The following is a 20782-nucleotide window of genomic DNA, read 5'->3' on the forward strand; positions in this document are numbered from 1 at the left end:
AAATAGAGAAATACTCTATGATAACCCTGAAAAAGGTTAGGATCCAAAATAAATGTTTTATTAAATGACTAAATATACACTTATAATCATAAGGTTAATTAATGTAGACCTTAAGGTTTAGATTTAAGAGGTGGAATTTCTGGGATTGATATTTAATTTTTATAAAATTAAAAAATTAAAACTAAAAATTTGAAAATAATTTTTTAAAAATATTTTTAAAAATCATTTCCAAATTTGAAAAATAAAATTTTGAAATCCAAAAAATAAAAATTTATAAAAAAATTTGAGTTTGAAAACATATAGTTCGAAATTATAAAAATAAATTTAAATTCTTTTATCTTAAATTATTTTGGTCATTTTTTTCTTATAAGTTTTTTATGATAAAAACTTTAAAAGGTTTATTTGAAGAATTGACCAATTAAATTTGTAGACAATTCCTTATACACAATATCCTTATTCTTGTTTTTTTAACACAAGGCTAAATTGACCGATTTTTTATGTTATCTTCTTAATTATGCGGCAACTAATTTAAGTTAAGCATTATTCCTCTTACACTACTTTCTGATTCAAGTATCTCAAGTGCTGGGTTAATGATGCTGCTTGAAGTCCATATTATGTTAACTATATGCTCCAGAATTGCATCAGCTAGCCGTTCGAATTTAGAAAACGCGAGAGGTCAAGTATCTTCATATACGAACGAATACACCGTGTAAAGTGTGTTGGAATTGGAACGCATAACTAATAAATTGGCTTTGAACTTTCCTTTTAAACACACACAGAACATGTTCTTCACATAACTCCCTTTATTGATATTTGACTTATCAGAGGACCACTTGAGCAGGACCAAATTAATAAACCAATTAATTACACAAAACACAACATCAAAAGAGGCCAAAGTATTTTGAAACACAATTCATCATATTTCATCACAAATAGTCAAATGTAGTAATACTAAAGATTCATTTAAACAAAGAAAAAAGATAATACTAAAGATTCTAATTAAAAAACTGTAATGCAATAAGAACTTACTGGAGTTATATATTACTACTTAGATTCTGGTATAACTCCCTCTATTACTACTGATATTACTTGAGCAGGACCAAATTAGTAAACCAATTAGTTACACAAAACACAACATCAAAAGAGGTTAAAGTATTTTGAAACATAATTCAACATATTTCATCACAGATAGATTATATTAAAGATTCTAATGAAAAACAGTAATGCAATAAGAACTTATTGGAGTTATTATACATTCGATCATACTCAAAAAATCCCAAAACCCAAAAAAATATGGCGGATATAGCTAAATATTAGCCAGCCTTGGTCTTACCAATTCTCATCAAAGCAATATAGGCAACAACTCTATAGCCAACAAGCATCACAGCCAACGCAAAGGAAGAGGCCAACCCACTGTGAAACCCTATAAGCTTAATACCTTCAAAATCACCAACATAACACTTGGAGTTCCCATTTTCACCACAAGGATACCACTCACTCTCCGTGTACTGACCCAATATCAGTAGTTTATAGGTATAGTAACTTATTGATACGTATTTAATCCAAGCGATGAAGGCTGGGACATGTCGAACGAAGTATCCTCCTGCTAACAAAAACGCGAGCATTAGAACTGACCCGAGTGTCGTAGCTGTCTTCTGATCCATCACCATGGCACCTAGGGCTAGTCCTAGCCCACCAGAGACAAGGACGTGGACGAGGAGGACCAGGAGGGTCAGAAAGAAGTTTACAGGTTTAGGGTTTAAACCAGCCATCCAATATGTGATTATGAGAAAAATGGTTGGTAGAATAAGCTCCATCGGGAGATCCCCGACGATTCGAGACATGAAGTAAGACGAGAGCCTGTACATGCCCGATGAACGTTCTTTCTCGAGCATTCTTCTCTCTTCAGGAAACGTGAAGATTTGTTGGAAGAGAGGAAAGAACGCCCAGAAGGATGACACAAAGAACAATAGCCCTATCTGAAACAATGAACCACAAGTAATTACATCATATATAATATGCATATACACAAGAACACTAATTAGTAGACCCAAAAGATAAATCAATATATACATATATATATATATATATATATATATATATATATATATATATATATTAAAATACCTGATCTTGTAAGTGAGAAAGGTCCGTTTTCCACCAAAGGAGACCACATAAGAGAGACACGACAAAAACCTGACCAATCTTTAGGCCAGAGAAAGAATCGTGTCGCCTATGCTTAAGGCCTCTCTCCGAGAGAACACAAAACTGCTGCCACCAAGTAGTTGGCCAGTCCCCAAAATGCTTGGAATCTCCAAGATTCTCTATCGATTGAAGAGTACAATATTGAGCATCTTCTCCCTTAAGATCATTGATAACATTGTCCAACAGAGTTGTCTTGTAAACCGCAACCAGAGCTTCCTTCAAAGCCTCTGGTCTTTGGAGTTCATCTGATCCAATACCTATAGATACAATATGTCCATGTTTGATCTTAGATTCAACAAAGAGACAAAAGACTATATGGATAATTACTTGTCCGGGAAAAGAGACTAACCGTTTGCGATATCCAAGAGAAAATCTGATGGATTAATCCTTTCCACAGATGGGGAATATCCAACGCTAGCAAAATAATCCATAGCATTGGATCCAAGCCCGAAATAGATCGGATTGCCTTCTGATAAGAGAAGGATCTTATCAAACATATAAAACAACCTACTAGAAGGTTGATGAATTGTTGTCACGACCGTTCTTCCACCGCGAGCCAGTTCCCACAAAATGGACACAATCCTCTGAGCAGTAGTCGAATCAAGACCAGAAGTAGGCTCATCAAGAAATAGTAAACTAGGGTTTATAAGAATCTCTTGCCCTATGCTAACCCTTTTCCTCTCACCGCCTGAAACACCTCTCAAGAAAGGTTCTCCAATGATAGTATTCTTACATCTATCTAGACCCAACTCAGTGACCACCGCCTCAGCTTGTTTGATCTTCTCTTGTTTCTTGAAAGAGTTCGGAAGACGGAGAAGGGCAGTGAAGACTAAAGTTTCCGTGACAGTCAAGTGAGGGTAAAGAGCATCGTCTTGAGTCACGAAACCTGTGGCTCGCTTCACGCCTTTAGAGAATGGCTTGTTGTTGTAGGATATGTTTCCTGTGAGCTTCCCTTTTCCTTCACTAACCCTCCCACCTAAAGCCGTCAACAAGCTGGTCTTGCCACTTCCCGAGGGACCGAGCATAGCTAGGATCTCTCCCGGTTTGACGATCCCGTTTATGCCTTTCAAGATGGTCATCTCTTCGGTTTTGACTTTGGTTTGACTCAACCAGCTCTTTGGTTCCTTCACCTTCACCGTGTACACAACATTCTCAAACTGCTCCGAAACATCAAAAGCAAAATTGAATCAGCATATATATATATAAAACACATGCAAATAAAAAGCTTGCTCTAAATCTTGTAATGAAACGAAAATATTCGTGGATTATGTATATGTGTGTGCCTTGTGAAGATGATTTATCATACTTGTAGATACACTGACACAAATTAAGACGTCTAACCTAATGAACCACTGTGCGTTCTCCATACATTATCAAAAGTTGAAAAATCAGCAAAAATAAAAATAAAAGCATATACTCATAAGGTATGTATCAATGAATAAATAGATTTAACCTTTAAAGTAATAGGAAGATTAGCCTTTTTAAATATTGAAAAAGGAAGGGTACGATCATCGTTATTATTCTCGATCTGGGCTTCAACATCCATAGGAACCTCTTGATTATCCATTCCAAAAAATTGATCGATGTATAAACCCTTACTCACAGGTAACTAAGGATTAAGGCTGGATTATCGATCAAAACGGAATAAAATATTCTCTCCTGATTATTAAGAAACTATTATTTGATAAAACTCAATCGAGAGGAGAGAAAGTTGGATGAAGTATTTGATTTTGTTGGCTCTAGGAGTTCTAGAGTCGGAAGATAACTTGTAGCTCTTTTATTTAGCTGATAAAGAGATATTAGGGTTCACGTAAGGAAACTGAGAGAGGATTTTAAGGATATATAGAAGAAATCTTCTTAGAAAAAAGTTTCTGTTACTAAGCACGCTTTTAGAGTGGGATGTTTGTTCTAATCCTTTGGAACTTTTTTTTGATATATAACCAATAAGTTAAGAGATTCGCTACGATTTTCTTATGTTTTTCTTTTATAAAAATAAATATTAAATAACATTTGTTAATAAATAGAATAATCTTAAATAGCACTCAAACGAATTTTTAATAATAAATATTTCACATTTACTCGTTAAATAAATAAGTATTAATACTATACAATATTACATTAATTTCAATAAATATATATAATGAAATAGGGGAGAGCGCAAGGCGAGGTTTTCTTACAAAATACTTAATTAAATTTATTATTTTATTTGGCAAATAAAAACAAATTAATAAGAAGGTAAGACAAATGTTGAACAGAAAACTATTTTTTTTTACAAAACTATTTTCTTTGATACAATAACAATGAATATGCAAAAATATATAAATTGTTCTAATTAAATCAAAGAGTCTTGAGATAATCAGATTAGATAGGGGTTTCCAAATGTAGATATCCATCTTCCCATATCTGAAACGACAGAGTTAATAAACTAACATCAACATAATGGCAATATGAAAGATGACAAAACATAAAAGAAATTTAACCCTACACTTAAGAAATCAAAGGTGGAAATTCGCAAGTGAAAAGTAAGAGTTGAGCTCTCGATCACCCACTTAAAACAACTTAGTTTAAGATATAATTTTTTTGTTTAAAAATACAAACATATATATCTCTTATTTTGTTGTGGATGCATTATAAATGTTATAAATGCTATTGAATCCAAATGCAAAAGTATATTTATATGATAAGTTATCGTAGATGAACTTTGTAAAACATTAAGATATATGGATTTCCTATGAATTAAAGTAATATTAGTGTTAATTACTGAGCTAAATTACAAAAAAAAAAAATTACAAGAAAGTCAACATCATGGGAAATATGTTTGTATTGAGCCTATTGAGAGCAACATTTCTTTATGAAAGCTTAATTTATTAGTGCGTAGACCTTTTCGATTGAACGGAGAGGCCCAAACCGGGCTGCATTTTCTTACTCGAGAACTGATTCAGTTTGTATGGAAACGGAGGAATTTAGGTAGTTTCTCTAACAATTGTTGAACTCTGAATGGATTAAACTCTCTCATTGGAGTATGTGCTATACACTGTCTGTCGTTAATCTATCTTTATCTTTCTAGTATTTTTGTACACAAGAGTAGTTGAATTCCTTTTCTCAAAAAAAAAAGAGTAGTTGAATTCCACTTCGACTTGACACCGTTACGTACGCATCATATTACTCTTCCTTTCAAACTCCTATACTCATTTTATTTGTATTCAATAACACCCCCTTACTTTGCATATACTCAAGAAAATAAAGTAAATACTGTATAATATAAGAGCAAGAGATAAAAAAATATAATAAATAAAAGATTTTTACTAGCGCTTGATTTTCGGAGATAATTATTAAGAAAATCTATTATAGATCAAGCTTACAATTATCCATGCTATATTTTAAAACCATATTATTATCATTTTCATAGTTGGACTTGGATTTACACATCATAAAATAAAACAATAGTTTATATATAAAATTTTATATGATTCAAGCTTAAATGCTTAATATTTTAAACTTCGGAATAATGATTGAATGTATGATTGCCTTTTTTTTTGTGAAAGGGTGTATGTATGATTGTTAACCGGTCTGAAAACATGAATCGAAGAGATCTATGAACAGAATAATATTTGTTTTACCAAAAAAAAAACAGAATAATATTTGTGAAATCTTCGAAACTCCGAAGTTTCTAACCAATAATCCAGCTTTTACTTCTTCATTGTGGCTCTATGAAAATCACTATTTTGTAAAATATCATTATTTTTGTCTCCAAATTTGAAGTGCCAAAATAACTGAAGATTTTCCATTTACTTAGCAAACTTGCAACCCTCTGACTTATTCAGAGAGTTTCGAAAACTTCTGTAGTGACTGTTAGCTGAGACAACTTTTGGTGGTTGCAACCCCCATATGAAATCAAGAAAATGGTCCAAAACTTTTGTGGCCACTCTCCTCTATAGTTTACTTATCCTAACAAAATATTTTACAATAAATGTCCTCACATGTGGAGTTTACTACCGAAAACATTATAGGGAAATGCAAAGTATAAGAAGTCCCAAAAATGATTGCAGAGTCGGGGATGCTGATGGTAGGTGTTCTGGGACTATGGGCGCGACTTGTTCGGAAGCCACTGCTTGAATTCACCGGAGAAATTATTCAAGTTGCCTCCGAAGTCATGTCGTCGAGGATTGGTGTCCCAGATACAGCTTCCTATGTTCCTCTTTCTTCTAGCACAAACAACTCTTCTCCTCTCGTCTCCCGAAGAAGGTGACATGAAAATGTATATATAGATGATAAGATGTTATATTGAAAAGATTCAAGGATACAGATATGGGCATTGCTTTCCATACCATATTTGTAGGTTTGCAACTATATATAAGTATACATATTTTGATACGTTAAATTACTGATCTGAAAACAGTTATTTACAAGAGTTTGAAGAATGCTAAGGTAGTAAGGTATCATACTTTATGTTGGTAGCATTCTTTCAAACTCTACAGACTCTTGTAGACCAAATAGACTACATGGTTTGAATGCGTGACTGATGTCTCGTGTTCCTCTATCTACATCAGCTGAAAGCTCAACCGCAGCAGACTATTAGAGAAAGTGCGAGACATCTTCAAAATGATTAATGAGCAATTTTTTGCCAATCGTTGACCATATGTGACGAGAACATGACATCAGCCGAGAATGTGTGATCGGGATTTTAATCTAGCGAATAACTTGATATGCAAGTTTTTTCATAAAAGTACTTTAGATCCAAAGAGGCTTTTCTTCTTCGCATGTTTAAGCCCAAACAATTGATTTGTTATGAGCTATTCAGTTCGTGTTGTTTGATGAGCCTTTGAGATTATTAAATTATTAATCTGGTGAGATTTTTTTTACATGCGTTTAAAACCTGCCAAACCCAAAGCGAACTGAACCAAAATAGTACGTAAACATCAAATTGTACATTTTTTTAATTATCAGGAAGTTGCGAAGCCTTAATTCCTAGACCGAAATTCAGGATTCAATGTTTCTTTTATACACATTGTATCTTACTTGTGGAAGCTCTCTTGCTCCAGTGATTTAACTAAGAATTTTTTAGTATTTTTATATTAGAAAATTTAAATTTTAAATCCCGAAAAATATGGAATTACAAATTAATAGAAAGAAGTTTTATAAGAGATATGCAACATATCGTAAAGACTACTTTCAAGTGTGAATCCAATAAAACGGTTCAGGTGATACAATGAAAAATGAATCTTCGTATCACACGTATAATTATCGGTTGTAGAGTCGTCTATAATATTTTTGATAGATTGTAATAACATAATTATCAAATGTTAAAAAGGATATTGTATCTGAAAACTTTCAATTTATTTTCTAAGAACTACAGAGATCAAACAACGACCGAAACTAGTGACCATATTACTTTCTTATTGTGATTAATCATCTTTTGGACGACAAAAATTATCTGTGGGAGCGACAGAGAAAAAATATTAGCAACGTCAGAAAAATTGTCAGCATTTAATTTATTTGTTCAGATAACGAGAATGTTACAAAATATAGAGAAAACATTTTGAAATCTGCATTTCTCGATATCCTTTGAAGTATAAGAAGACAAGTAGATACAATTGATCAATCACGTGACCCACATTAATAATAACCATAATAATACCTAATAACTTCTTGTATAATTATCACAAACAGAACTTCCCTATGACTATTCTTGAGTTGGTTCCTGTTTATACCTTTCGGTCATAATCTTGTGATATCCTTTAATGAAGCATCTGTTCTAACTAACATACGAAGTTTCTCGGTGATTAGCCACTTTACCATCATTAATGATTTACACTTTCCAACCTTATACACACCATTTATCCAACAAAACTATAATTAAGTTTGTATACTTTCGTGTTTTAAACTGTGGAAGATATATTTTTAGGCTGATATAACAAATATTTTTATTTTCTTAAGAATTTAGTTTTATCAGCCTACTGAATGGTGGTTGTCGTTTTAGCATCTAAATCACATTTCGTAATGCAACATCCAGCGTAAGATAATTAAATTTGTCAGTTTATAACCTTTTCATGAAAACACAATAAACGATTCATCAATATACAATAACTCCTGCAGATTCGTTTTTTCTTGTTTTTTTCTTTGCAATTTACAGTATTATATAAGAACTTTAAGTACCTGGGCGAACACTACTACTCCATCACTATCTTCTGCGCCAAGTCCGAATCATTCAATACCTCACATGGTTTGATATGTCTATTAAATAATTGGTGTAACTCGATTGTTTCTCCTCCAAGCTAAGAAAAAATAATAACTATACTAAAAATTACATAAACTTCATACCACAATCATTTTGTAATATAGTTTCAATTATAATGTTTATCTAAGTAACTGTTACTGTCATCTGTCTCTCTTAGTATCCAAGTTTTGACAAATTTGAGTGATCTAACATGTCAACTAACACTTTCAATTCCAACAAAACATTTGTTTATTCTCTTTCTTTTTGGAACACGAAACACTTGTTTATTCAAAATATACATTTTCTATTGTCATTTATATCAACTTGCGCTGTTTTCTTATTCTCACCACTACTAATACAAAAAGATGAATCTTGGTTGAGACTCGTAAGAAACAAACACTCCTACCAAACTTCGATGCCATGTACTGTCGATTTACATAAAATGAAATATAGATATTTTGGCTAGTTGAAAAGATTCTCATTGGACGGATGACTAATTTAGACTAAATTCTCTAAACAATCCTCGATCTCCCTTTTTAGTCGCCGGTGTCTCAAAGTTAGAGCAAAGTAGACATGTGTTGGAAACTGAAAAAACGAGAGCCTCCTTTAGAGCGCAAAAAGCTTGTTTCGAGGATTCATATTGACTATACCATAACTGAATGTGATTTGCGATGAATAAGATGAAGAAGTTTTAATTGACAAAACAGATGAAACAAAAAATCAGTAAATTTTTCAGGGAATGCGATTTTTTTTTTAATATCAAAGAGTCTCGAGCGAAAATTTGTAATACTCTCAAGTTTGAAATCCCAGCATTTAATATTAGTTTTGTTAAAACGGTCATTCAAACTATATTCAAGTTCCAGATAAACTTGTTAAACTGATTGAAATTAATTAATCTCCTACGTCAAACCTCTACTTTATCCTTTAAGATGTAATTAGCAGGCCTTTTCAAAGTTTGGTAAGATTAATGAAATTACTACTACATGTTTTAAAGTACAAGTAAACAGTCAATAAATATAGAAGTCTGTGTGTTATCGGGTGAAGTGGGTGTGTCGGCGTACAGAACGAAGGGACCCACATGGGGATATGATTAAATCATTTATTAAATGAGGGAAAAGAAAAAAGGAAAAGAGAAAGAATCAACGTAACCTTCTAAATGAAAATATCTCTCTCCTCTTTCTGCTACATGTGAATATCTGAGCTTCTTCAAGTGCATGTGCTCTCAGTTGGATCTCAAATCGTTTCTACAGCTTTTACTTCTCCATCTCTTAGCTGTCACGGAAACATTCTCTTTTCACTTCTCTCTCTGCTCCAAAATAAAAATCAGAAACATATCAACATTCTTGAACAGAGCCATAAGTGAGAAACTTTAATTTACTCTCATCTTTTTTTTTTTTTTTCTGTGAGTTTGGCTTTGTGTTGGATCTTAAATGGATCCAAGAACAAGACTTGACTATGTTCTGTTTCAGCTCACACCCACCAGGACAAGGTATGTATTTCTTAAACTCAAAAACGGCTATTTATTTCTTTCTTTCCTTCTTTAACCATGTTTTGATTCTCTGTTTTTATTTTTTATTTTTTTGTCTTTTTGCTGTCCGAAGATGCGAGCTTGTGATTTTCTCCGGTGGCGAGAACGAGAAGCTAGCTTCCGGGATTTTTCAGCCGTTCGTTACGCATCTCAAAAGCGTAAGAGACCAGATTTGTAAAGGCGGATACTCCGTCACTCTCCGTCCTTCCTCCGGCGCCGCCGGCGTTAATTGGTTCACCAAAGTGACGCTTCAGCGGTAAAAGAAAGCTCTCTCTCTCTCTCTCCCTATTCTTTTAGTTATCATTCGTCTGCTAATATGCTAAACTTTTGCTTCCGGTTTCGAAAAGATTTGTTCGATTCGTGACCACACCGGAGGTTCTTGAGAGGTCCGTGACATTAGAGAAGGAGATTGAACAGATCGAGGATTCGATTCAGTCTAATGCCGCCGCTATTTCCGGCGAAGCAGAAGGTAATAACGTGTTCGGACACAGTCACATGTTTATGTTATTAAAACATGAATCAGAGGGATTTGCAATTGGTGTGTGTTGACTAAAAAAAAGTTGATATTTTTTCAACTGACACATAAATAGGGCTTAAAAACATGTTTATGTTGTTACTATACGAATTTGATTGTGTAACGTTATGTAAATAGGAAACGAGTTGGGTGGTAGTACATGGACTAGTCAAAAGTCTACGGCTTTATCAAAGGTGAGGTGATTCCTTTTTAATGCTAAAAAAAAGCAGAGTTCTTGATTAATGTTTCAATCGTTTCTTAACTCTGTTTGTATATATATAGGAACAAGGTGAATCTGATGGTAAAGAAAATTCTAAGTAAGTTTCAGTAGAGTCCTTGTTGGTTATGTCACTTTTATGTGATTGATCCTGATAAGCGGTGAAAATGAATGTTAACAGGGTTGGTCTACAGCGAGTTCTCGAAACACGGAAAGCGGCTTTGTGCAAAGAGCAAGCCATGGCTTACGCTAGAGCTGTGGTTGTTGGGTTTGAATTGGACTACATGGATGACTTATTATCCTTCGCTGATGCTTTTGGAGCTTCCCGTTTAAGGTAAAAGTAACTGAACCAAGAACCATCCATGATGTCTTTTGTAATGCTTATTTTGGTGAATCAAAATCACACGTTTGTGTTTACGTTCAGGGAAGCATGTGTGAACTTTGTGGACTTGTGCAAGAGGAAAAACGAAGATAGGATGTGGGTGGACCAAATCACAGCTATGCAAGCCTTTCCTAGGCCTGAACTATCATCCTTCATGGGTGACTCCTCCTCTGGGATCATACTCGCTGGGGAAGAGAATGATAACCTCAAACAAGGGAACAACATGGATGCAATGAGCCAGGCTAGCTTTGAGACTACTAGCCAAGGTCCTCCTCCTCCTCATATGGCAATGCCTTGGCCAAACCATTATCCTCAGTACATGCAAGGACATGGCTATCCTCCTTATATGTATCCCGGCCAGCCGCCGTATTTCCCTCAGTGGCCTATGAACATGGGAGGAGATGTGGAGACAAGTGAGAAGTCTTCCAAGAAGAAAAAGAAGAAGAATAAGAAGAACAAGAAGAAGTATGCATCCTCCTCCGAGGAGCAAAGCGATGAGTCCAGTGCTGAGACCGTATCAGAGGAGGGGGAAAATGAAGGGAAGAAATCATCTAGAAAAGTTGTTATACGCAACATAAACTACATAACTTCAAAGAGAAATGGAGCCAAAGATAGTGATTCTGATGAGTCTGAAGACGAAGGAGAAGGGTATGTGGATGGAGATTCCATCAAGCAGCAAGTGGAAGAAGCCATTGGCTCACTGGAGAAACGGCATAAATCATCTTCAAGACGTAGTAGTAGGAGGAGGAAGCACAAAAGCCACAGCGAAGATGAGGAGGAGGATTCAGTTAGTAAAGAAACTAAAGGGAATGATAACTGCTGGGATGCCTTCCAAAACCTTCTTTTGAAAGACAAAGAAGATTCAGACCACCAGGAAGAGTTGCAACTGACAGTATCATCATCAGAAGTTGTGAGTAGCAAGAGAGAGTTGCCTTCGGATGATTCTTTCTTGGTTGCAAATGGGAGTGAGGATTGGGGGAGAGAGAGCAGTGTTAAGAGACTTGATGTGGGTGAGAATGAGAATGTTAGTAGGATGATAAGGAGAGAGAATAACTACGACGATGAGATGATGATGAATCCAGGTAGAAGCGATGAGCCGAGAAGCTATTCGCAGGCAGAGATGGCTGTTTACGGTGGGAAGCTCCGAGCTAGAAACGAGACAGAGGAAGACTGGTTCATACGTAACCAAGCAGATACTGAGAGAGATGTCAAAACATTTGTAGGAGACGATTTGCACGTGACTAAGAGGGGTGGAGAGAGAGATGTCCTGACTGATGACTCGTTCATGATCCATTCTCGTGTTGAGAGCCAAGTAGAAGAAGAGTCTCGGTTAAGGACGGATATGATGGACTCAGACGTCTATGGAACCACCAAACAAGAAAACTCCTCCTCAGCACCTGAGATCAAACAACAAGAGCCGGATGATCTTTTCATGGTTCTTGGACGTGAACAAGATGTTGTTACACGTACAATGGCATCGTGGACTCCTGAGATTGACTTCGAGACGAACAACACTTTGGCTCAAGACAAGAACAAAAAGGATTCCGAAACTGATGCAAAGGCCTCTGAACAGGCTCCAGGTGGTAAAGAAAAGAAACTCCGTGGCGCCGTCACTAAGGGGAAGGATGCGAAGACAAGAGGATCAAGTAGACCTACTGACCCGGCGTTGAAAGCTAAGAGAGCTCCTTGGGGAAGCAGAGCTGCTGCCACCAAAACCAAATCCGAGATGGTAAACTTTCTCTTAACCAACCTGTCTTTTCTTGTTTAGTTTCTTTCCTTTTAATCTCACTTTGGATTTGGTATTTTGATAGGAGGAAGAGAGAAAGAAGAGAATGGAAGAACTTTTGATTCAGAGGCAAAAGAGAATCGCTGCGAAGAGTTCTAATGGTAGTAGTAGTGTATCAAGTCCCTTGGCTCCCAAGAAAACTCCTACAGGAACCAAACCCGTCAAGACCATGAAGAAGGAAAAGACCCCTGAAGCTGTGACACAGTCTAAGTCTAAGCCGGTGCTGAGAAGTTCCACCATTGAGCGCCTCGCTGTCGCCAGGACAGTAGTACCAAAGGAGCCACAACAAAAACCAGTCAACAAAAGAACAACATCAAAACCTGTAGTAGGAAGCAAGACAGAGAAACCTCAAGACAAGAAACCTAGTAGAAAACTTTCTCGTGACCCGAGTCTCGAAATCAAGGAAACAGTTGAAGAAGAGGAATCACAGTCTTACTTGCCGGTGAAGCAAGCTGATGAACTTCCTCTTCCTGCTGCTTCTTCTTCTGTTGATGATGATTTCAAAGACATTAAAGAGATGATGCATAGCTTGCCGAATGAAGAAAACATCATCACCAATCACCACAAGAAAGTAGAAGAAGATCAGACGAATGAGGAAATAGTGAAGAAGACATCCGTCTGCGAAGACAAGCAAGTCACTAGGGACCTTTGTTCGGAGGATGCTGAAGAAGCGAAGGATGCTTCAGCGCCAAAACCACTGTCTCCAAAGAAGTCGGTGACGTTTTCAGAGACAAACATGGAGGAGAAGTATTTCTTCTCGCCAACGGTGTCGGAGACTGACGTCTCGACGCCGCCGGCTACTGAAGCAGCAGATCATTCGAGGAAGAAGTGGAACAGTGAAGAGACGTCTCCGAAGGCTACGGCCAAAGTCTTCAGAAAGCTTCTCATGTTTGGAAGGAAAAAATGAAAGAGAGGAAGGAATCTATAGTTACTACAACGACGTCGTGTTTGAGTTGCCGGTTTAATACTTTTTTCCTCGTTAATTCTTTAAATTGTTTCGTGTGTGATATATTTTATCAAATTTGATTCGGCTGTTTATATATCATTGTTGATGTGGTGTTGTTTACAACATTGGAGTGTGTATACAAATCGGTTTGGTGAGTTTGAATAAAGTAATGTTATTTTGGATTTTTGCAACTAAATCATTTGATTGGTGATCATTAGGATAAACAATACGAACTAGAAAATGAGGAGTGAAGTAAAAATGTTTTTGAGCGATAGAGATAATTCATTTACTGAACCATATATTATAAATATAGTTAGGTTAATTATGAAAATGCTTTAAGGAAATTCGGTGTGATGATTCTTCGGATTTAAGCGTTTGTTCTGTCAGATTGATGTAGAAGTCTCCAACTTTACCATCCAAACTAGAATTTCTACAAACATCTCTTCGTTTATACTTTTTATATTATTTTGAATATTTATTTCGGTAACATGTTTCAATCAAGTGGGAGTCTAATTCCCACGTTGTATCTTTTCACAGTTTTAGGCATTTTTCAAGCTGTTTTCCATTTTGAAATTTAGCAACAATCAAAAAGAAAAGTAAGAACTTTTATTCCATCACCGTTAATTTCAATAAAATTTCACTAAATTAAAAGAGAGTTGACATCTACCTAGCTCATTTTATTTTTCAGAAAAAATTATCTTTTTTTTTTTTTTTTTTTTTTTTTGAAACACCAGAAAAAATTATCGTATTTTGCTTTTTCATAAACAACAAAGACTTCTCTCACAAGGAAAGCTCATGTGTCTATCTTCCACTCTACGCATCCATTTTTTCACAATTTCTTGGATATAACTTTTTTTCCAAAACAGAAAATGCACTTCTTATTGAACAATAAGAATATATAAAGAAAAGGTGAGATGATACCCATTTCAAAGAAATGGTAAAGTGTCTTTTTCCATTAGGCGAGAGACAATCAAATCTGAGCAAACAAAGTTGTCTTTATATATATCTAAAGAAAACATTTTGTGAAAGAGAACGTAACGATAGTAAGGTGAACAAACCATGGCGTCGAAGATTCTCTCAGCCATAGTCTTTGTGTTCAACCTTGTTGCCTTTGGTCTAGCCGTGGCTGCTGAACAAAGACGAAGCACTGTAAGTCTTAGTCAAACTCATATCCATTAAGAAAGATGATGATTGTGTGATCTCTATCTTAAGGACTTTTTCAAAAAAAAAAAAAAATTGGTGGGGGCAGGCAAAGGTTGTGCAGGACACTGAGGTGCAGTACAACTATTGTGTGTATGATTCGGACAGAGCCACAGGGTATGGAGTTGGAGCCTTTTTGTTCTCGTTGGCTAGTCAACTTCTTATCATGCTCGTTAGCCGCTGCTTCTGTTGTGGCAAGCCTCTCAAGCCTGGTGGTTCGCGCGCTCTTGCCCTCGTTCTCTTCATTGTCAGCTGGTAAAGATATTTACCTTTTTTGTGGTTTTAACTCAGTTACTGTATATATAGAAACCCCACCTAGTAAAAAAACGAAAGTTGTAGCAAGAAATAGAACTTACAAAGATAATTCAAATCTACAATCTAAAACATCAAGCAGTGTTTGGCTTTAACTAATGTTATGCATTAGACTTTCTGCTATATGTTTGAACGTGACACTTATTCAATCGATAGATTGATGAGAACTGAAGAACACAAACGTGATGAATACACAAGAGAACAATATTAAACTCTAGCAATCTATCATGATGTCTAACAATCGGCTTGGAAATTTTAATTCTGCTTTCAAAACATTTTCTGTAAGTCCAAACCGGCACTGGGGGGCTAACAATTTTTCATATTTTGATTGCTGTTTTGTTGGGACACAAAAGGATGTTCTTCTTAATAGCGGAGATATGTCTATTAGCTGGATCGGTAGAGAATGCATACCACACCAAGTACAGGACAATGTTCATGGACAATCCTCCTGATTGTCAAACTCTTCGTAAGGGTGTCTTCGCTGCGGGTGCCTCCTTTGTCTTCTTCAACGCCATTGTTTCTCAGTTCTATTATTTCTTCTACTCCTCTGCTGCTGCCGCCTCCCTCTCGCCTTACTAGAGGATTTGAACCAATAAAAATAAGTTTGTTTATTTCTTATGTGTTATGTGATATCATACTAATGTCATATCTTGGGCCTGTTGCTTGTTAAAGTATATGACTGCAAAATTACTTGAAGTTGAGGGTACGACTATGAGTTTTGTTAGATGGATTTGTATGGATATTGAATTGAAATGTTGTTCTTAAAAAGCTGATCTAATGTGGTTTTTACCGAACAAAAAAAAACCAGTGTGCTAGACTGCTGTGCTATATGTTATATATTTGTTAATTCAACACATGTTAGAAGTTTTATATATGCAACTAATAGTTGTAAGATGATGGTAGAGCATGAACAATATGATAAATAATATATGTCTTTATTACCTTAAATTTTGAAAATTGCTTGTTAAATTTCAGTTACACTTTAAAATTACTTCGAATTATATACACAAAAATTATAAACCAAGAAAATTATCCAAACATATCAGAGTAACCATGACGAATAGTTTGTAAGATATCTTCTTCTCCCATGCCAAAGTATGGAATCCCATGAACACCAATCACCATCCTTTATTGCAATGTTACCAAAACAGCCAATAAAATAAAATATCTACTGAGAGGAAAATCTAGCCCTCGAATTCTCATTGGATATCTAATGATGATGTGGCAGATACTTTCTTTAAGATAATGTTATCCACACATCTTCTCTGTGATTTCTCTGGGGACCACTCTCTCCCTTGTCCGAACTTCTCACCTCCTCCACTCCTTCGCGAGTATACATAAACGCGTCTACACTCTCGCAAAATATCAACTTCAGTAGTCTTCTTCTTCATTGCTATTGCTATCTCTCACTCTCTGTTTTGTCCAAAAATGGCCCTTCAAGCCGCTTCTTTGGTCTCCTCTGCTTTCTCTGTCCGAAAAGATGTAAAACTGAATGCTTCTTCATCATCATCCTTCAAGGACTCGAGTCTCTTTGGTGCCTCCTTTGCCGATCAGATCAAATCCGAACATGGCTCTTCCTCGTTAAGATTCAAGGTACATAAACGATTCACCACTCCCTACATTAAGAGTCGTGATTAAGCTTTCTTCCGCTAATGATTTAGTAATGGTTAATTGATTCAGAGGAATGTAGCGATTAGAGCACAAACCGCCGCAACTTCAAGCCCTTCCATCACAAAATCTCCAGTAGACGGCAAGAAGACCTTGAGGAAAGGCAACGTGGTGGTCACGGGAGCTTCGTCAGGGTTAGGTCTAGCCACGGCCAAAGCCCTCGCCGAGACGGGGAAATGGCACGTGATAATGGCGTGCAGGGACTTCCTCAAAGCGGAGAGAGCGGCCAAATCCGCAGGGATGCCTAAAGACAGCTACACGGTGATGCATCTAGACTTGGCTTCGTTAGACAGCGTGAGACAGTTCGTTGATAGCTTCAGGAGATCGGAGATGCCTCTCGATGTTTTGGTCTGCAACGCTGCTGTCTATTTCCCGACAGCTAAAGAACCTACCTACAGTGCAGAAGGGTTTGAGCTTAGCGTTGCCACTAATCATTTGGGACATTTTCTTCTCTCGAGGTTGTTGCTTGATGACTTGAAGAAGTCTGATTACCCTTCAAAGCGTCTCATCATTGTCGGATCCATTACAGGTATTATATACTCCCTCCTTTTCACAAAGTTACATATCCTAAAGAAAAAATTTGTTTCAAAATGATATATTTTTTACATTTTCAATGCATATTTCATTAATTAATTGTAAACTTAAACAAAATTAATTGTATTTATTAGATTTTTATTGGTTTAAAATTATGCATAAAAATAATCACAAAAATTTATGCAAATTTAATGGGTTTTATTAAAATATATGAAAAATCTAGAATATGTAACAATTTGAAACAGAGGGAGTATATAGTAGTTTTTGGCTGTGCTTAGGTCCGGCTCTGAGTGTATCTTTGTTTTGGTTCAGGGAACACGAATACATTGGCTGGTAACGTACCACCGAAAGCTAACCTAGGCGACTTGAGAGGTTTAGCGGGTGGCTTGAACGGTTTGAACAGCTCGGCGATGATCGATGGAGGAGATTTCGACGGTGCAAAGGCTTACAAAGACAGCAAAGTGTGCAACATGTTGACGATGCAAGAGTTTCACAGGCGTTACCATGAAGAAACTGGAATCACATTCGCCTCGCTTTACCCTGGTTGCATCGCCTCCACAGGTTTATTCAGAGAGCACATCCCGCTTTTCCGTACCCTCTTCCCTCCGTTTCAGAAGTACATCACCAAAGGATACGTCTCCGAGACAGAGTCTGGCAAAAGACTTGCTCAGGTAATATTAATAAGCTTGTGAGGCTAGGAAAGAGTTTTGTTTTTTTTATTTTGTCTTGGTGTGTGTACTTAATGAGTTGAGAGTGTTTTTTTGTTTGGGTTTTGAGTAGGTGGTGAGTGATCCGAGTTTGACGAAATCTGGGGTGTACTGGAGCTGGAACAAGGCTTCGGCTTCTTTTGAGAACCAGTTGTCAGAAGAAGCGAGTGATGTTGAGAAGGCTCGTAAAGTTTGGGAGATCAGTGAGAAGCTGGTTGGCTTGGCCTAAGACGACTTCAAAGTTCCTTTCTCTTGATGAGACCACTCTGTTACCTACCAACTGATGAGTCCTAGAGGGTGTTCGGGAATTTTTAGATTGTCTGATATTGTAACTGCGAATTTTCATTAGTGCATGTTGAGTGTAGCTCTGTTTGGCGAATAGCCCACAATAATGAAATAAAAGTTGGTGTATCTTAATCTTTTGTTATCTCCTTTTTAACGTAACCATACATTCGTAACGCATTTACTACTGAACAATAGGGGGAAACGTAGAAGGAAAATGATTGATACGTCATCCCCTCTCTCAAGCAGTCCCTGGTCGTCGAGCAAATGTCGTTTGCGAAATCATAATTCAAGAAACAGAACAAGTTTTTCTTTTTTCTTTTGGAAAAACAGAACAAGTTGTACTCTAGAAGCTAAAAGTTTATTTTTATATAGAACCTCCACAGCTATTCACAGTTTTATTCATGGCTTATTCCATAAAAGAAAAAGTGGACAAGAACGAGAACGGAACATGAAAGTGCGAAAAAGAAAAGAAAGTATCATTAGGAAGTTGCGAGAATGCAATTGTTCAGAGAGACCAATTGGCTTCACTTCCACGACGAGGGATACTGTTAACACGCGTATACACATCCACCTTGAAGTTAGCACCACACAGGACTCCTTCACTGTCCACTCTCGGCATCGCCTTTATCTTGTTCATCGGATGCTCAAAGCTCATTAGCCCTCCTTCACTGTGGAACATACATCCTGCAACATTCCAAATATTCATACAAATTATTTGCTGAATCAGACATACACACACACATCAGGCTTAAATATGTATTACAATATCCAGTCTAATTAAAAATAATAATTTCATATAACAAAACGATACACACGGGCTAAACCAACATCATTGTGCATTAGATAGCTAATTTTTAACTCCCAAAATACCAATATTCAGGTCTCCTAATTACATATGATCAAGAATTATCAGTGCTATCTTCACATGTATTAACATGATCCTATCCTAGCCTTTGTCAAAGCATATGAAGACTTGTGTTATAATAATTGTAATTAATTAAGTCAGTATTACCAGTAGGAAACGGAGCAAAAGATTTAGCGCAACCCTCTTTGATAGCATCCAAATCATCTGATATCACAACAGATCCATCAGCAGCTATTCCCCAAAACAGCTTCACTCCTCCATCAGATCCCTACAAGACAAATCCTCAATTTTACAAGTTTCTCAAAATACTTTTAAAAGAATGAAATCAAAAGGGGCGCTTAGATTGGTTTGTGAGAGTTACCAGAGCCGTGAAGACAGAACCAGCTTTGCTATCATAAACAACGAAGGCAAAGCTACCGTCTAAATCCTTGACAACCTGATCAGCTGGATAAGGACCTCTGTCTCTAAGAGTCCTATAAGCTTCAATCACAAACATGGCCTCGTTTGTTGTCTTAGTAAGACCATATTGCTTGTTTAGCTGACACAGATTGTTTAAGCTCCCAAAGAAGAGACAGTAGATGTCATCAAACCCACAAAACAACCTAGACAAAAAAATAAAAATTCAACAAACGAAACAGAACCACCTTTAAAACAAGAAGAGAAAGCAGGATCATAAATGTTTTTAACACCTCTGGTGGACGGAGAAGGAAGTAGAAGGACGAACATAAGCAAGAACAGCTGCTTTTCCGAAAGACATGGAGAAAGTGTTTTGAGGGTAACGAGATAAGAAGTCGTTTAAGGTTTCTTCTGGAAGTTTGGGCTGTTTGGAGCATTTCTCAGACGCTGGACTGTTAAGTTCCTCCGGCGGGTGAGCAAAGGCCTCGTGAAATATAGCCAACATTTTTCTCCAGCGAGAGAGAGAGAAGAGAACACAACAATGAAGAAGAGTTTTCTCTCTCTATATAAGATAAGAATCTTGGGAAGGAAGAATGCAGAAGCAAGAGTGATGATGTTTCTTGAGCTTTATATATTTAACTCAAAGCGGTGGTATTTGTTTTTTATTCCGTTGTCTGTTTTTTCTATTTTTTTTCCTGTGGGTTTGAAACGGTTTTGGATGAGATATTCGTTCATTTAATATTGCACGTAGTTTGCTGCTAAGAAGGAAAATGTTACACGTAATTATATTAATTGGATAGATTTTCAAAATAGTCTAGTGTCTGTTTTGGCTTGTTTCATAATTCATAGTATTCGAGAATTTTATTTTTGAAATTAGATATTTTTGGGAAAATTACAGAAGATGTGTATTTTTCGTAACGCATCTATGTTGATAATTGAGTACATAGGTTTTGGATATGGAATCTCAGCAGAATTATTTAGTGGAGAAGAGGTGGGCCATGGAAAGTGTGATGTCAGTGT

General features: G+C 36.3%; 5 protein-coding genes and 1 long non-coding RNA gene across 6 annotated transcripts; 4 read left to right on the plus strand and 2 right to left on the minus strand.

The window, feature by feature from the left end:
* Window positions 1-1177: 1177 nt before the first annotated feature.
* On the minus strand, window positions 1178-4061 carry LOC108839511 (ABC transporter G family member 9). Its single transcript, XM_057003302.1, has 4 exons — window positions 3659-4061; window positions 2555-3362; window positions 2128-2462; window positions 1178-1979 (listed from the first exon to the last, which is right to left on the minus strand). The coding sequence occupies exons 1-4, from the start codon at window positions 3770-3772 to the stop codon at window positions 1314-1316; spliced, it is 1923 nt and encodes a 640-aa protein (XP_056859282.1). The 5' UTR covers window positions 3773-4061; the 3' UTR covers window positions 1178-1313.
* Window positions 4062-6143: 2082 nt separating this feature from the next.
* LOC130508088 (uncharacterized) lies at window positions 6144-7048 on the plus strand. The gene is made up of 2 exons (XR_008942726.1): window positions 6144-6450; window positions 6756-7048. It is a non-coding gene; the product is annotated as an uncharacterized LOC130508088 (long non-coding RNA).
* Window positions 7049-9557: 2509 nt separating this feature from the next.
* On the plus strand, window positions 9558-13977 carry LOC108840650 (COP1-interacting protein 7). The gene is made up of 8 exons (XM_018613477.2): window positions 9558-9911; window positions 10024-10206; window positions 10298-10419; window positions 10603-10658; window positions 10747-10781; window positions 10863-11015; window positions 11106-12792; window positions 12875-13977. The coding sequence occupies exons 1-8, from the start codon at window positions 9853-9855 to the stop codon at window positions 13754-13756; spliced, it is 3177 nt and encodes a 1058-aa protein (XP_018468979.1). The 5' UTR covers window positions 9558-9852; the 3' UTR covers window positions 13757-13977.
* Window positions 13978-14747: 770 nt separating this feature from the next.
* On the plus strand, window positions 14748-16098 carry LOC108840651 (uncharacterized). Its single transcript, XM_018613478.2, has 3 exons — window positions 14748-14944; window positions 15045-15250; window positions 15661-16098. The coding sequence occupies exons 1-3, from the start codon at window positions 14855-14857 to the stop codon at window positions 15884-15886; spliced, it is 522 nt and encodes a 173-aa protein (XP_018468980.1). The 5' UTR covers window positions 14748-14854; the 3' UTR covers window positions 15887-16098.
* Window positions 16099-16666: 568 nt separating this feature from the next.
* Window positions 16667-18633, plus strand: LOC108840653 (protochlorophyllide reductase B, chloroplastic). The gene is made up of 4 exons (XM_018613479.2): window positions 16667-16900; window positions 16988-17504; window positions 17822-18180; window positions 18290-18633. Exons 1-4 carry the CDS (start codon window positions 16736-16738, stop codon window positions 18443-18445), a joined length of 1197 nt encoding a protein of 398 aa, XP_018468981.1. The 5' UTR covers window positions 16667-16735; the 3' UTR covers window positions 18446-18633.
* A 212-nt stretch (window positions 18634-18845) lies between these two features.
* Window positions 18846-20644, minus strand: LOC108840657 (stem-specific protein TSJT1). The gene is made up of 4 exons (XM_018613483.2): window positions 20056-20644; window positions 19728-19968; window positions 19514-19634; window positions 18846-19185 (listed from the first exon to the last, which is right to left on the minus strand). The coding sequence occupies exons 1-4, from the start codon at window positions 20265-20267 to the stop codon at window positions 19007-19009; spliced, it is 753 nt and encodes a 250-aa protein (XP_018468985.1). The 5' UTR covers window positions 20268-20644; the 3' UTR covers window positions 18846-19006.
* Between the last annotated feature and the right edge of the window lie 138 nt (window positions 20645-20782).

The sequence above is a fragment of the Raphanus sativus genome, chromosome 2 (genome assembly GCF_000801105.2).
Source record: "Raphanus sativus cultivar WK10039 chromosome 2, ASM80110v3, whole genome shotgun sequence".
NCBI lineage: Eukaryota > Viridiplantae > Streptophyta > Magnoliopsida > Brassicales > Brassicaceae > Raphanus > Raphanus sativus.

What these genes read in the sequence shown, in the direction of transcription:
- LOC108840657 (XM_018613483.2), bottom strand. Translation starts at nt 20,267, where the DNA reads ATGTTGGCTATATTTCACGAGGCCTTTGCTCACCCGCCGGAGGAACTT. An exon ending in TCCTTCTCCGTCCACCAGAG is followed by an intron (nt 19,969 to 20,055) that starts GTGTTAAAAACA and finishes TTTTTTGTCTAG; the next exon opens with GTTGTTTTGTGGGTTTGATG. An exon ending in GTTCTGTCTTCACGGCTCTG is followed by an intron (nt 19,635 to 19,727) that starts GTAACTCTCACA and finishes TTTGTCTTGTAG; the next exon opens with GGATCTGATGGAGGAGTGAA.
- LOC108840650 (XM_018613477.2), top strand. Translation starts at nt 9,853, where the DNA reads ATGGATCCAAGAACAAGACTTGACTATGTTCTGTTTCAGCTCACACCC. An exon ending in ACCAAAGTGACGCTTCAGCG is followed by an intron (nt 10,207 to 10,297) that starts GTAAAAGAAAGC and finishes GGTTTCGAAAAG; the next exon opens with ATTTGTTCGATTCGTGACCA. An exon ending in AGTCTACGGCTTTATCAAAG is followed by an intron (nt 10,659 to 10,746) that starts GTGAGGTGATTC and finishes GTATATATATAG; the next exon opens with GAACAAGGTGAATCTGATGG.
- LOC108840651 (XM_018613478.2), top strand. Translation starts at nt 14,855, where the DNA reads ATGGCGTCGAAGATTCTCTCAGCCATAGTCTTTGTGTTCAACCTTGTT. An exon ending in CTGAACAAAGACGAAGCACT is followed by an intron (nt 14,945 to 15,044) that starts GTAAGTCTTAGT and finishes TGGTGGGGGCAG; the next exon opens with GCAAAGGTTGTGCAGGACAC. An exon ending in GTTCTCTTCATTGTCAGCTG is followed by an intron (nt 15,251 to 15,660) that starts GTAAAGATATTT and finishes GGGACACAAAAG; the next exon opens with GATGTTCTTCTTAATAGCGG.
- LOC108839511 (XM_057003302.1), bottom strand. Translation starts at nt 3,772, where the DNA reads ATGGATAATCAAGAGGTTCCTATGGATGTTGAAGCCCAGATCGAGAAT. An exon ending in ATCTTCCTATTACTTTAAAG is followed by an intron (nt 3,363 to 3,658) that starts GTTAAATCTATT and finishes GTTTCGGAGCAG; the next exon opens with TTTGAGAATGTTGTGTACAC. An exon ending in TTTCTCACTTACAAGATCAG is followed by an intron (nt 1,980 to 2,127) that starts GTATTTTAATAT and finishes TCATTGTTTCAG; the next exon opens with ATAGGGCTATTGTTCTTTGT.
- LOC108840653 (XM_018613479.2), top strand. Translation starts at nt 16,736, where the DNA reads ATGGCCCTTCAAGCCGCTTCTTTGGTCTCCTCTGCTTTCTCTGTCCGA. An exon ending in CATTGTCGGATCCATTACAG is followed by an intron (nt 17,505 to 17,821) that starts GTATTATATACT and finishes GTTTTGGTTCAG; the next exon opens with GGAACACGAATACATTGGCT. An exon ending in CTGGCAAAAGACTTGCTCAG is followed by an intron (nt 18,181 to 18,289) that starts GTAATATTAATA and finishes GGTTTTGAGTAG; the next exon opens with GTGGTGAGTGATCCGAGTTT.